Source organism: Neodiprion lecontei, chromosome 6 (assembly GCF_021901455.1).
Source record: "Neodiprion lecontei isolate iyNeoLeco1 chromosome 6, iyNeoLeco1.1, whole genome shotgun sequence".
Classification (NCBI taxonomy): Eukaryota; Metazoa; Arthropoda; class Insecta; order Hymenoptera; family Diprionidae; genus Neodiprion; species Neodiprion lecontei.
In genome coordinates, this window is record NC_060265.1 from 23,379,340 (window position 1) to 23,394,920 (window position 15,581).

At 41.6% G+C, this 15,581-nt stretch overlaps 1 protein-coding gene across 5 annotated transcripts in view; it reads left to right on the top strand.

Moving 5' to 3' along the window:
* The window catches only part of LOC107217771, a 53,168-nt gene that overhangs the window by 20,848 nt on the left and 16,739 nt on the right, over window positions 1–15,581 (top strand). Inside the window, exons 2-4 of one of the 5 annotated variants that reach the window (XM_046742941.1) lie at window positions 13,276–13,379; window positions 13,540–13,603; window positions 14,971–15,107. In XM_046742941.1, coding sequence (XP_046598897.1) covers window positions 13,542–13,603; window positions 14,971–15,107 — 199 coding nt within the window. In that variant the 5' untranslated portion in view covers window positions 13,276–13,379; window positions 13,540–13,541. Of the gene's footprint in view, window positions 1–13,275; window positions 13,380–13,532; window positions 13,604–14,026; window positions 14,085–14,970; window positions 15,108–15,581 lie in introns of those variants that run through there. The other 4 variants (XM_046742944.1, XM_046742940.1, XM_046742942.1 and 1 more) reach the window with 4 other exon arrangements.

Genomic DNA, 15,581 nt, shown 5'->3' on the forward strand with positions numbered 1-15,581 from the left:
AGCCCCAGTTTGCTGCTTGGCGTGTGATTATTCACCACCGTCGTTAAGCACCAGTTGATATCTTACACGTTGTACATGCAACTGTAATAGATGGTCCGAATGACGTGCGGCATAGCTCGAGACAGAATGTCGTAAACTGGAAAGCTTGCGGCGAAGAGACGTCAATTTTTTATCTCGAGACAGCGGGAGAATGAGGGACAGAGGAGGCGGAGCATTGTTAATGTTTGCTCGCAAGTAGAATCGCTGATACAAATGGGGGTGTCTCTTCGTACAGCGATACATTCTAGATGCTTCATACCACTGCTTGTATTCTAGCTGTACGCGGTTGTTCTTTCCCTTGTATAGGTAATGCTAACGGCTCTGGGTACGTTGAAATACGCAACCCGCGTTGCTTATAGTTCACGGGATTTTCAGGTCGACGTAATTATCGATATTTCAGGCATTCCGTGTCCCGTTTGCAGTGCTTTCTTCACCAAACAAATTTTTAATCAACAGCAGTAGTTTCAATGATCGTGCTTTAGTCTGATTCCTTGTGTTAATTATTATGAGATTCGAAGTCGAACTAATTTACACCGAATATCGAAAACCTAAACAATTTCACCGTTCATCGGAGATTGTTAAATGGCGTCTCATTAGATCTATAATTAGGAAAATATGGAAAACGATGAAATTTTTACTTACAAGCTCAACGAAATGTGAGGCGTTTCATGGATGACTGGAACCGAAATATTTTGATGAATATTATTTTTGAGAGAACGGCGGTAAAACGAGTCAGCTTTTGATGTGATTGTTTTTTTTCTTCATTCTATCGCTGTTTTTTCCTCCATATTTCCAAGCTCTCTCTGATTGGAGTTGATATGCTTTGAAGCAAAAAATTTCATCACTATTTGTTCTTTTAGCTACACACCATGATACAGGCGTGTATTCAACTGGGTAAAATTCAGAGTCCCTGCAGTAATTGAATTAAAAACTGGTAATTTGATCATTTCCACACACTTAAAATTAATTTCTGATAGTTAATAGATTGAAAAAAATGCTTTGAAACGACTGAAGCCTGATTCATATTACTGTAATTATTCTCGTTAGTCGAACACTTACCTGTATACGCTAAACAAAAATTTTGTCACCAAATAACGATCGCCCGTCGTGTATTTTTGTACATACCTTGCTAACTTCGACCCTGTGTGAGAGGTCCGATCACCCGATCAGAATGATGTTTGATTTTGAGGGTACAACAGAGAGCTGCAAGCTATTTGTCGCGAAGCAGTGCACGTACGGGTTGGTGATAAAAGCTCGTCGCATAATTTGAAAATGATACCACCAAGTGTCGTAGGTAAGCATTGCCAACCAATTGGTGGCTCCCAGTGCCTACATACATTTCACCACCGGGGTATCAGTTTTAGTGAAGAATTCCCCGGCCTGAAAGCCCCTTCGGCGACACAATTACGAGGCACAAAGTACCTTGGAAGACGAACGCGTGTGTGGGAGACGAACGAAGGTCGACTGGGACTATGAAGAGACACTTTAGATCTCGGCTCGCTTCGCTGTTGTTCGAGCACCCGGTGTAGATGGAATACGTAATTGATTTAGGTGGTGTACCGAGTTGGCTATTACCCAGCCTCTGCACACACCTGTCCTCCGCCCTTCTGCCGCTAAGATCTTTCCCCTACCTCGTTCGAAACAGCAGCTTCCTCCATCGGTAGCTATACACTGCCACAGTTGCTAACTCAATAAATTGTCTAATGGCGTTAGTAATCGCGTTGCAAATATTTTAAACGACTTTATAGTTTACCCATTGCAAACAACTGTCGTAAAACTAAACTAAGAGAGAGAGAGAGAGAGAGAGGAGAGAGGTTGTCTGCCGTTCCTGTCGTTAAGGTAACGTTCTTTTAAAAGGTTTCCGTATCTATTATGTATTCGCCATTATACTACCGACACAGTGTACGTTTACTTTGGTGAAAAATTTAAGGTAATTAAGAGGAGGTGCCGTTGTGATGGAAAATTTATTCAATGTGCTGTGTACATATATATATATATATATATATTTATATATATGTACATTTTTGGTAAATTATGCTTTTCAATATCTTGTTAATTAACTTTCCCATTCAAAGTGCGTACGCATTCATCGTGACGAATACGTCAATTTTAGCTATTCGGAATTCCTGCATTTGCGCGTTAAAGTTTTCAGAATCCAACGTCGGCGATTCATGTTTAAAACGGCTTTTAAAGTAATAAATCTCATTATCGTAGCGAAAACAGATGTGCGCGAGGCATGAAGAAGAGGGTATGGCCTTACAAGGAACGATTTGGGAGCGGTAACTGTTTTCATTTGCGAACATTTATGCGTAACGCGATTTTCAGCGAAATACGTGTAACAGATTGCCAAATTATTCCGAATGAGATCCAACAAATTAAACCGTGTCTTTTGACAGCTGTGATATAAACTTGCATATCCGGGATGAGAATCACCGTTGATGTATTTAAAGTTAAAGGAATTTGCATATCTGCCTTCGAAAATCTCGCCGTATTCAATATAAATAATTATTCCCCTCGTACATATACGCCATCAATTATTACGTATTACGGTATAACAACATTTTCCACTTAAAACGCCGAACAAAGTGAATGTTAAAACGCTTATAAATGACGTTAACTCGTAATTGCAGGACGCTACGCTGGTCTTGCTTATGCTCATCTCCTACGGAATCTGACTCGTGATTAGTATGTGTCTTTGTGCAGAAACTAATTTAGGATCAGAATAAGTGCTGTATGGATTTTTAATCATATTCTTCGGAAAATCGTGTATTATATTTAACAAGCTGCAAGAATTTACATCAAAGTAATCGTCTCGGCAAGTCTTTGGTACAGATACGAAGAAAACCTCTAAGAAGAAACTAGTTTCGGTATGTTTTGCAACGTTTTTACAAGAAATTCGTTAGGATGGCTTACCTTGACCGCAGGGACCGCCGCTTAGGATCACGACCCTATTCTCTCGGAATGACTTTCCGGTTCTTTGCAAGCCGCTTTCGTACAGAATAAACCAGTTCAGAAGGTCACGAGCAGAGTCGGACAAGTAGACGGAGTCGAAGAAGGAATAACGATGCATTCTGTTACTTCATTCAATCTTTTATAGAGAAAAGTATCGTACCTGCGAATTTGATGTTCCTCGAGTGACCCTCTCTGAGTGGGGAGAGCAAATGTTAATACCCCAGCCTTTTTCCCGTCCTCTCGTTCGCAGTTTCAGAACGATTAGTTGAATGAATCACCTGTGTTTAAGGAGGGAAACGACGAGAAGAACGATGGCATTGCTCGTACAAAGCAGTGCTTTGGGAAATGAGGGTGTATAATATTTGAAAGGGAAAATAGTACGACCGTGAGAGCTCGAGGTGTACGCAATCAATGCCGGATAACAAATGCGGTGTTTAAAAGGGACAGATAAAATGGAAAATGATAAATCGAAGTGAGGAGGGGAGGGGGTTGAGAAAAAGTGGGAGAGGGAAAAAAATGGTGTCATCTATCTCGTTAACTAAAGTGCTCAGAAATTAAATTAATTCGGGATACGGGCATCGGGTAGGCAGGTCCACTCCCACTGAGAGTATATTGTTCTGACTTTTTTAGAAGATCCATTGTGGGAAGTTGCTAACACTGAAACAATGCCCTCATTGTTTTAGCATCCCTCAAAACAGTACCTACACTCAAACCACGCGATCTCGGTACCCCCGTGCTGCCTTTAACCTGATTGTCATATTCGTCCTCATCGTACATATAATACCCTCGTCATTGGCTTCGGCTCCATGAAATCAGACTACCTTTGCGTCCGCCTTTTTCATTCTTTCAGCTTTCGACCCCGATGAAACTCGACGGAGGTATACGCGTTTCTCTTTTCTCATCAAGCTCGCGAAAAGAAGCTTATTCATTTATCCTCAGACTGGAATTCTGAAATCGAGAGAGATATTTTTTTCTTATATATACTATGCCCTCCTACACGTGCTGGAAATTGCCCCTCGCCGGAACACGCTCTATTTTCACACGAACAGTTTCGTTCGATGAAACACCACCTTCGCTGTAATTTTGACGGAAAAAAAATAAATACACATATATACATAATAAGACCAACTAAAGTAGCCGTGTAATGATTTTTTTTCCCTCTTCTTTACACGCCGATGACGTACAATGTGGGCGGTGGCCCAGCTGTGGGGCTACTTTATGGCGTCATATTTTTCCCATCCTCCCTAAGTATCCCACCCACGGACTTGCGCCAAATTTTGTCTCCAACGAACGCAGATGGTACGAGACCCGGAACAAGAATTATAACTCGGGTGGAAATTTTTTCGTTTTCCGACTTTTCTGCAGATCAAAGAGGAAAAGTGATGAACGAATTTTTTAATGCTCGAAATGAAAACCCTCCGATAACCACTTTTTTCTATACATGACTGTGCGATTTCCATCGTAGACCTTACTTCATAACAGGGAATATTAATGGCTCCCGAGCGGAAACTACCACCTTGAATCTGAGCAGTAGGTCGTGCAGCTTTTCATGTTTCATACTAGGTACAGTCCTCTTTGCAACGGGCTCTTTGCGTATATTTGCGAGTATGGAGATTCAAGCCTTTCTGACCGACTTAGGACGGGCAAAGCTCTTTTCCTTTTCACCCTAGCATCGATTTTCGGTTCTGCAAAGACCTCGCATTAGACGAATCGTCTTACCTTTCCCATTCACATGAAATTTCAACGAAGATCTCCTTCTTCTCGACCTTTCGATGACGCGTAAGCGTAAAGTATTCAAGGTCGATTTAGTTTTCACTTCTGCGAAGTCAGCCACTTATATATAATATATATATATAGATCGTTTTGCCCCCTGGCTGAATCTTTCGTGATCATGAGATTCATTTTTCCGTAACTAAAAACGAAGCAATTAGAACTGCGCGAGAAAAACCAGTCTCATCCTTACGGTGTGCTGTGTGAATAAAACTTTGCGCCCCCTTTTCCTCAACCGTCAAGGACAAGTTTTACCGATACAAGACCGACCGAGAACGAAGGAGAACGAAACCCGGAGGGCGGAAAAAGGTGGGAAAATAGAGAAAGTGAGAATGAGAGACACGTCGTAAAAGTTCACTTTGAAATGCGAAAGAGACCGGTTATATTATTTTATTTCATATTACAGACGTCACTTTCTTTCAGATGAAGTGCCTGTCGTTTCAGCGATCATGCGATATTGATAAACCGAAGTTGTTGTGTGCCACTGAAATTTGTTGAGAGAAAGAAAGAAAAAAATAAAAAGAAGACCAACGCGTATAACGATAACATCAAGGTATATACTTAGAAGCCATGTATATCATGTATTCATGTATAATGTATATACATATTGCAGAAAAGTTCTCTTATCCATAACATTTCGTAATTCAGGATGGAAAGTGGCAAAAGTTTTGTATTCTACTATTATTTTTCTGCAAATCATAACGCGATAAATATCAACACCCACAAGATAGTTCAGAGACATTAAACGGGTAGCTCCCGCCCATGGAAAAACGACCGATTACCTTGGTTTCGGGTGGTTTTCACTCTTGTACCATTTTCTGTCCAATGCATTTGCCACAAGCACTCAGGTCGGCGAACCGCCTGCAGCCCGCCGTATCCGATGTACCGTGAGATCAGCACATCAAATGAATATTCGCGTATTCGAACCGCGCTCATCCCGGAAGCGCCTGTTTGTTCGCCAGTGGTCCCGATCTATGCGGTTGCGATAGTCGGCCAATGCGAAGAGTACAACCGATCATTGCAAGCCTGCGCTATTGCGCGATTGCGTGAGGCCAGCTGGCTAATGTTTGTTCGTATAGCGCGAGCGAAGTTCAGATAATGCGTGTCGGCAGTCGAGGAATGCCGGGTACGCGAGCAGGTTATTTGATATTAATTAGTGCCGGTTGGTGTAAGCGCTGAGCGTAGCCGGAGCCCCGGTTTCAAAGGGTTGTCAGAGGCAGACAGAGGACGAGAACAAGGGTACGGGGGTCGTAAGGTCGAGGTCGGGATCGGGGGGGGAGGGTGGAGGAGCTTTTCACCCCGTGTGTGAGCAGCGTACGCATGCATCGCATTCGTACCTATTTCCATATGTATGTACTTACTTACCGACACCTCGGTGCTTGTACGTAACCGTATGAGTACCTACTTGTCAATATTCATGTTCAGGCAAAGAGAGGAGAGTTAACTATAAATAAACTATGGATTACCACGCTGTCATTTCCAGCGCACGAGTAAAGGTAAGGGTGAAACCTTTGCACAAGGTTTATTAAGCATGTTTACCGACTCTGGTGCTTTACGGAAATGAAAGAACCACGCATTACTAATTTAGCGGGGCGGTTATTTATTCGTTACACTTCTGTGCATCATTCTCAGACATCGATGTAGAAGAAAAAAAAAAAAAACGTATTAATCATCGGCCAAGTTCCAATGAAGAAGAGATACCGCGTAGTTTTAATATTTCACGAAGAATATGAAAAATTCATTTCGTTACCTTAATAAAGTTAGCTAGTTGGTAGAAAAGAGTTGCTATTATATTCCTATTCTCTTCGGTTGGTGGAATTTTATTTTTATACCATTTTTAAATGATATTCAGACGAATACAGTTTCCGGAAAATGTACTTCTAACTTTCCCTCACGTTTTCAAGCGGTACGGCAAACTGTTTCTCAAAATTATCTCTATCAATCAGTTTCCTGTCCATATTTACAAAAGCTGGGACCTCGGTCCTGTTACAAACTTGCCCTGCGATCAGTGAGCCACGGATAATAGGTTGAACCCTTGCGCGGTGGTTTGAAACCTCGTTGCCAGTATTTGTAGAATGTTCAGTAATTTAAATTTCTTGCTGTACTTTCCGTGATGTACGGAATTTTTAAGTGGGCCGCCGCTTAAATGTGCGTCAAGGATGGAGCCGTTATAATGAATAATAATGAGAACAAAAGAAATTTCGAACGCGTGTACCCTTTAATCTTCTATTGTATTTCCGTCCCACGCTCACACCGTCTTTGTTAGCCCCCCACCCCTCCCACTTTCACAATCAATTACCACCGTCACAAAGTCACCCTGGAAAACAGGGAACGTCATACCGGCAACTCGATCGTTATAATCACTCGCAGATCGAGTCAAAGGCAGTAATATGCGCCCAAAAACGAATTTCCGGTGGAAAAATCAAAACGCAATTGAAAACAGGGGTGAATGAAGATTGTTTTCGTATCCATAGAAATTTGTTTATCCGCGTGCGTTTGTTTACCAAGCGTAAATCGAATGTATTTCGAAACCTCGATGCTGGTTCCTCCAATGTTTTGAATTATTTTTACATCCTAAGTTGTCGATGATATTGTCCAACTGGCTAAAATGGGGTGAATCGGTGAACCGAATTTAACGCTCACAATGCTCGGGGTTAGAGAGAAATGAATGTCTTGCAGCGGGTGTAGAATGTTTCAAATATTCTACTGACGGCGATTCTACAGCGCCAGTTATATGGCCGTTGTGAATCGAGGGAATATCGAAGTGTAGATTCGAACAAATATCAAAACCATTGTAGGTGCATGTGATTATTATTTCGCATGAAATCCCGGCAAAAAATTTCCAATAAATTGCTTGAAACTTCAAATATCCGTTTCTAGTACATGCATATCGTATAAATCTACTACGCAGCAAAGAGATACCGCTGTTCTTTAACAGCCGCGCTCGTCGCAGGTAGGTAGGTACTTTACCGTTTTGATCGTGTACGAGTCGTGATTCATGTCTCTCTCACACCGCTCCTTCTCACATTCTCGTTTATATCCTGCCGTGCTCGAGCAAGGCTATATATTATTTTTCTGTAAAAGAAACAACAAATTGATACCAATGGTTCCCTGTATAGACGACTTTGCCATATCATATTACCTGCAGCCAGCATATGACTGTTGTAGCTAACAACCGGACCACATAATGACAAGATAAAACTACATAGCGTGCAGGAAAGAACCTTGTGTCGAGTTTCTGGTATTCGTTTGAAATCTGCAACCCGTGTACACAAAGCCTTGCCGTTCCTTTGAGCTAACGTTTCCTAGATACGTATCTCGCGCTTTCAACGACAGAACTAGAACACTCTGGGTCACATCTCAAATCGCCCATCCATGGTTCATTACACGTTCTTACGATCAGTAAAAATTATCGAAGGATTTCCTTTCGCCTCTGCATCGACGAAATAAGATACGCGCCTTAATTGTCTAGTTAATTTTCAGCCCAGCGGGCACCGATCAAGTTGCAAAATGAAACTGAGCAATTTAATTTTAGTTGGCTTAAAGTAGCAAGATGGGGGGAGGGGGTGAACTTTGTTTGTAGTTTAGTTTCGGTTATTATAACGAGCAGATGCGCGTCTAGCAGGTTAATGTGGCAGGGCTAGGCAACGCAAAACACCGCACAAGTTTCCCCTCGGTAGTGTGTGTCTTGGGACCGCTTAACGCTTATTGTTAGTTGATAGAGTCTGGAGTTTGTGCTGATCTGAGTCGGATGGAAGGGTGGGAAGAGGGGGCTGGTGAGGAGGAGGTAATTTTGATGAGGAAAATAAAGTCTGTCCGAACAACCCTGTGCTCTTTTCAGCTTCCTCTGATCTTCGCAGCGATTAATTACAGAATTCTTTGAAATTTTCTTGAGACCGTTCTGCGCTAACAAAATCTCTCCGGCGATGAAATAAATTCACGCGTCTACTCGTTGCCATTAATAAAATTTCTACGTTTACCAATCCCGCGATGTAATCTACCCCGTATCGAAACTCCGCGCTCCTTATACCGGCTTGACCTCAACAATTCGCATCTGTGAACTCGAAATTCCAAACTTAATGTTCGATATGACGCTATTAACAGTCGTGTCCACCGAGCCATAGCGGCAAATTGAATATCACTGACGACCCATGCCCTAGTCCTTGACTCGACAACTTCTTTCCACATTCACTTGACTCCCATAAATTTCTGTCCCTTCCACCCTGTAGGAATTCCAAGGGTTTCCTCGTTTATCGCGCTCCGTGTCAGTTACACCCTCTTACAAGCGAATGAGGGACGTCAGAGTCGGGTATCGATGACATAAAAGTCCTCTTGGATGTCGACGAGGGAATTTAAAGTTGTGAAAGGATGGAAAACTGGTCATCTTCTTTACCCTAATTCCCCAACTTGAAAGGGTCCGCAGATCACAGTTTGGACCTGGTGAGATATGCTTTGCCAGCACTCTGCATACACGAGGCCCGGCCCCTCGCAGGATTAATCAAAATAACCAGCCTAAATTATACTGACCGAGTTCTGACAAGAGACGATATAGCGAGGCTGAGGGTTCGTCTGAAGCGGAGGAACTTCATCATTCCGTTTGAGTAATTGAAAGGGTTCCTTTCAAAGATGCAGAAGCCCAACTGGGGCCCGAACCTCGAGTCTCGGAGAGAAAAGAAGAAGCGTTTTGATCGTGCAGTTGACTTCCACGCAAACCCGTTTCACATTTCGCGGAGTATTTTGAATACTAAATTGATACCGTAATGGGTTCCTGGGAGTGTGATTCAAACGAGTTGTGACTCGTAATTGCGTTTATTGGCGCGGATCCATTCGGAAAGCCTTTCATACCTTCTCATGGTGAAGGTTACCAAACTGAATAGAATTGTGCCCATAATGCAGCAGGAGAACAAAAGCTTTCATGGGAGGCAGAGTTCCATCGGCATGGTATACACGTTCACGTCAAAGAATCTGTTCGGGCATCTCACGGGTAGAAAGCACTTTGCTCTTATTACTAGCCAATAACTTGAGGTTGTCGTGGATACGACGTGAGCATAAGAGGTCAATGGTCAAGGCACGCGTGCGTCGGGCCGACTATTGCGTGGTCACAAAGGAAAAGTACCCTCAAAGAGGACAGTAGACAAAAGGCAAGGCACCCTGTTTTTCGTCTCACGTCTCAAATAATTTCTCTGTGTTCCCTGTTCCTCTGGTGGTCCTGGACAGGCAATCACGCTGTCAACTTATGCCTACGAAATAAAACCAACCCCAAGTTTCACCACATGGTTTTACAGAGACTGTCGACTACATTGATCAATTCCCCAACGCCTTTGTCTGAAAATAGCATATCGCTGCTGCATTTTAACAAGTAAAATGTACCGTTGTATGTCATAGGTATGTGCGTATTGTTAGTGACTGGTAACTGTGTTACATGTTCATTGTGATTCTGAAGTATTCACTCAGCGCGCTTTCCGCGAGAACTGAATCGACAACCTTGAATGTTTTGATCCAGATTATAAATCTGTCAGTTTTTTCAGTTTACTATTGCACGAACAGCACTGCGATTGTCAGTTCGATGCTGCCTCGTATCGTCAGACGGGTTTCATGGTACAGAAGATCGAGTAAGATGGGTCAATCCCGATAACCATTCAAAGCAAAAACGAGAAGAAGAAGAAGAAGATAACAAGATTGGAATTATTGTCTGGGTCACGCGAAGACAGGAGAGGACGCCTATGATCAGCATTGGAGAACAACTTTTGGCTCGCGCTGTAAATAGGATTGGCAGACGAAACATCTATTTTGATCTCGGAGCGAGCGAATGCTTCAAGTAAATGGCGAAGCCCGTTTCTTCATCACTCTGGGGTGCGCACGACAGACGCGCTACAAATGTAGGCCATAGCCGGCAGAAGGGTAGTTCAACTTGCTTACACGTAACTTTTCGACGAGAGAACCTTCGGGACGTCAAGCCGAGAGGGAGACGCGGGAGTAACGGGAGAACTAAGAGGGTCGGGAGGACTTGAACTTCTTTCATCACCGGTACCGGGATTCGGCCCGTTCTTCTCTCGGCAAGAGCCGGTTTTGCAATTATTAGAAAGTCCCGTTTGTTCCCATGGCGACGAGTCCCTAGCCTATCTTCATTCTTCTCACCGTCTACCTGCCGGGACGCGGAAGCGTTCATTACTCCGTTAGGGTACATCCAGAGCACCTTGAATGCTTCTCGAGATACTTGTCCTCCGGAACATTCACCTCAAGGATACTTCCTTTGTGCCTAGTCTCGAGCATGGTTTGCGCAATGGTTTAGTGTGACGCGAGTTTGATCAAATCACCATTCATTAGCTTCGCTCGAAAATTACTCGAAATTAATATTTCGACAACTGGCAATCTCCAACCGGGATCGCTTATCGCCATTCGCATGCTCGTTCACCCTCACGAAGTTAGACTCTCCACATCCGGGGCACCGGAACTGAAGAGTGCATTGAATTCTTGATTAAATCACCACTGATGTTACTGCACCGTAAAGATTCGTCGAAATTTCCGTGATTCTGCTCACGGTAATCCTGACCTATGAATTATAACGGAATCGATGCGTTACACGATTCAGGGAGCAAGTTATTACCACTTTATACTATCACAGAGGTGTATTCGGTGCTGTATAATAGGTACCCTCTTTATCCCCATGACAATGGAGGGAAAGTTGAAGAAATAAAAGTCACTTTCAACGAGTGTCATATACCGGCATAACTACGCCAATAAATTCAAATTATACTTCTCGCCTCCTTCAACAATAAGTACAGTATCCATATCGCGTGATGGGGTCGAGCCCATCTTGTCGGTGAGGCAGGTCTTTCTCCAAAGTTTCTCCCGGTTTATTTTCAGGAGTTTTATTCTAACCTTATACTTTGGTTTGATGAAACAGCGTTAAGTTGGCAGATTCTTTCATGATGCACCAAATAACCTACCACGACCATTCCAGCGAAATTGCGCTACCCCAGATTTTTCGGAAGTACCGAAAAAACTTGCCATCCAATGAAGGGTATGATTAGAATAATGCTTCCTCGGGGATTGAGGAGAGCACCGAACCTGGCAGGATTTGAAAAAAAAATCACTGGGTAGGGATCTGCTTTATTTCTTTTTTATTTTCAAAACAATGGCGGACGTATCGAAGAGTTATTGATCGGTGATTGTGAATCGAACACTGAACAAGTTACTGTTTTTCCCTTCGAGTCTAGCTAACTTTCAAATTTCCAACCATAGACTGTATTTTAGGACTCAGAAGAAATTTGCAAAATTGGCGAAATATTCTTTCACACATGTATGTGGAATGACAAATTCGAAAGTGATAAAAATCTTTGTAGCGATCAGATATGAGAGTGCAGGGTCGTTGGATCAGGTGTACTCGCCTGAACGTAGCTTCCATAATTAACAATTAATGAGCGCACAGCGGAGTGCACGTTGCACATCCCTTCCATTACAGTTAACCGCGGTCTCTTCAACAAATTATGCATGTACCATATATTCCGACCACAAGGGGTCAGTTTGTAAACATTCGAACTTAATTAACCTTGTTGCTCGTGTCCGTCAAAGGCGGGTGTTATTTCAAAGTAGAAATCCAATCATACACTGTTTTTCCGGTTTTGCCGGCTTGACCGGCTTATCCGGTTGTATTGAACGATTACACAGGCTTGCGATGATTTTCCCATGATAAAACCGAGTAGTAATTTCGGTAGGTATTAGATACGAATCTATGAAAGAAAGTGTTTAAAAAATTCTACGCGTAAATTTTCCAAGAAACGTTTTTTTCTGATTTCCTAGTACTCCTAGAGTTAACTTTCAATTTCTGTGTTAAATATATGTATTAATGGTAGTGTTGGTATTTAAATATTTATTTACTGTCACTAGATGTTGTTTAGGGTGATTTTAAGCATATTTAGAGATACGTAAGAACAAGAGAAAAAGATTGAACAGGAGTTTTGAAGAAAGTAAAAAAAGATATAGGTCGTTTCGATTTATCTAGTCTCTTAAGTCTTGATTAAAACTAATACTGTACATTTTATACCTAAGCGTACAGTTCTATATTCATTATATTTTTATTTTTTCATAAGAATTGTTCAAAAATCAGTAAATATGCGTATCTTCCATAAGAATAAATCGCGATATGCTGTATAAGAGCCAGCGCTATATATGAACTCAACATATGTGAATACCTAAAAAAAAAACATCATTGCTTAAGGGGGAAATTAAAAGTTGTATTTCGCAGGTCTGTGTTACGTGTTTAACGGAGAGCGATCACTGCCCGACCGTTTCACAAAATTACACAAACAATCGCAGAAAAAAAACCAAAAACATATAAACAAACAAACAATTAGGTCAATTCACACATCTCTCCGATTTCACCGACGAGCAAAATCTCGGTATGCTCGAGACCATTGCGATAGTTTAAATCACTGTCTCATAAAATCTTATACTCGAGTTTGCTGATTTTGGGGTTGCTTTCCACATTTACCGACTGCTGACTGAGCGTAGGGATTGGGGTTGCGGTTGAGATGCTGGTGGAAGAACACAGAGATCACTTCCCCGATACTCCACCAGTGGCTGTTGCACGTGTGGATCAGACAGACTGATCTACGGTAGGTATACAAATTATCGTACAAGCTCTTCTATTCCCGTCTACGTACGGGACTGTAGCTCGGGAAATTATTCGTCTGACTCAAGGTCACCATTATATACATCTATATGATATACACCTATGTATGTTTGATTGGAATTGATGAAGTTGGCAGTTTACAGGTATGGGGCGATTTTCCGTATCCAGCAAGCTTATTGATTTTGTTGATGAAACAAAAATTGACTGGTAATTAATTTTCTGAATTATTAAAACAATTTCTTCACACATAGGGTAGTTGATTATACAATTATAAAATGTTCTACGTATTGTGAACTTTTAATTTGCTTGGCTATTGATCGGTATATACGTTTATTATTAATACGTTGCGTTCGATTTTAAACGGGCTTCGAAAGATTCTTTCGCAAAGTTATTTCATTATAGCGGTTGTATAATGGCGCTACAGTAACGAGCAATTGGGAATCCGTCTGGAATTTACCTCATACCTCCTCGTTTACCATACGCTAGTGAACTCTAAGCCCTGCGATTTACAATGCCGAGAGTGATCCAACAGCCACCGGCGTTGAATTAATATACAACTTTATTTTTCTCCCTCATTTCACTTCTTTGTAGAACGGTTATTCGAAAAAAGTGTGTACCTATCTTTTGCAGGTCGGCCAGGCCCTTGCCATGCGATGTCGTTGCCCAGCCCCAGACTTCGACATTACAGGTCGAAAACACAAGATCAAAACTTATTTTCTCAAAATTTCTATACTCTCGTATTTTCCATTCTGAAATATTTCTGCTCTGCATCCTTAAGCTTTGGAATGAAATTCATTGATTCGAGTTACACGCATATTTTATACACATATTTTTTTTCACAACGTAACACGTTTCAACTGTAACATCATTGTTATACAGTTAACAGTTTTTGCATACGTTTGCAGCATTACATACAGCATTGTATACATTGTTGATTGTGTTTCAACAATACATTAAGGTAGTAGAGTTTTTCTTGTGTAATCAGTTGGTCGCTAACCATACAACAAATTTCGTACAATGTGATTTTAAGTTTATTTGCAAACATATAATTGGCTTCATATACACATGTTGTAGAAGTAAATTACATATATACCTTTTATCGATCACTTTAAGAGAAAGAAACAGATCGAGAACGATTGATGACTTTTAATAAGAACTCAGACGAACGGTTTTTTCTCACTGACTGTAACTCGACCATATAAGAAGTTACTTTCAATTCGGTATTCACGCACACATGTACGTAGAAATATAAAAAAAGGAAGACCAAAGCAAGACTGTGGCTTCGATCAACTTCGTTCCAATTATGTAATAAATTTGATTCATAGAACCAGCTGAAAGACGCGGTTCACTAGACGAGGTTTGAACGCGAGACGAGTTAATCACCGTTTAAAACCATCGTTCGACTAAGTCTGTTAAAACTGCTCTCTCGGCATGGCCTGGTTAACTCTGTACTTCACTTTATATTATAATTAAGATGCACCCATTTCTATTCCTTCCACCGTATAAATACGATGTAAGCAATTCACTGCTGTTTGGTAGCAGTATCGATAACCGCGTCAATGTTTTATTTCCAGGACCATGACAGCAATTTGCTTCGTGTGCAACCTGCCCATCCTCAGCCATCAGGTGGGACTAATTTGGCAGGGCGGAAATGGGTGGGACGATCTTCTTCGAGAGCAGGTCGAAGAATCAACCCTCAAACAACGGCTGGGTAAATATTTTCAACCAAATCAAGCATGAGGAATACATATCATGGTTTTATAAATCACTAACCAACTTGCATTTCTTATTAGCGCATGAGATTGAAAATATTTTTGACAATGAAATAGAAAGAAGGATTTTTCCATTCCGCATCGTCTTCTTTTTAACTATCTCGTACTTCTGTTTGAATGTTCAAGACTTCGTTTCTGCAATTATTTGGCCACGGTGGATAATGCAATCCTCATACATATTTCTACAGCTTTGATTGGTATCGAAAATTGAGGAACAAAATATTTCTGAAAACGATGATCTGATACCTCTTTTAAATTGGATAAATGAAATTTCCTGTGGTTAATGTCACGCCGTCGAGGCGTTTGCTTGAGTATCGTGTTGGCCGTATCCAAGGAAACCTTTTACCTTATCGCGTCCCCCGCAACCGAGTAATTTTAATCAGAGCTGGGCTGGGAAAAGAAAACAAACCAGC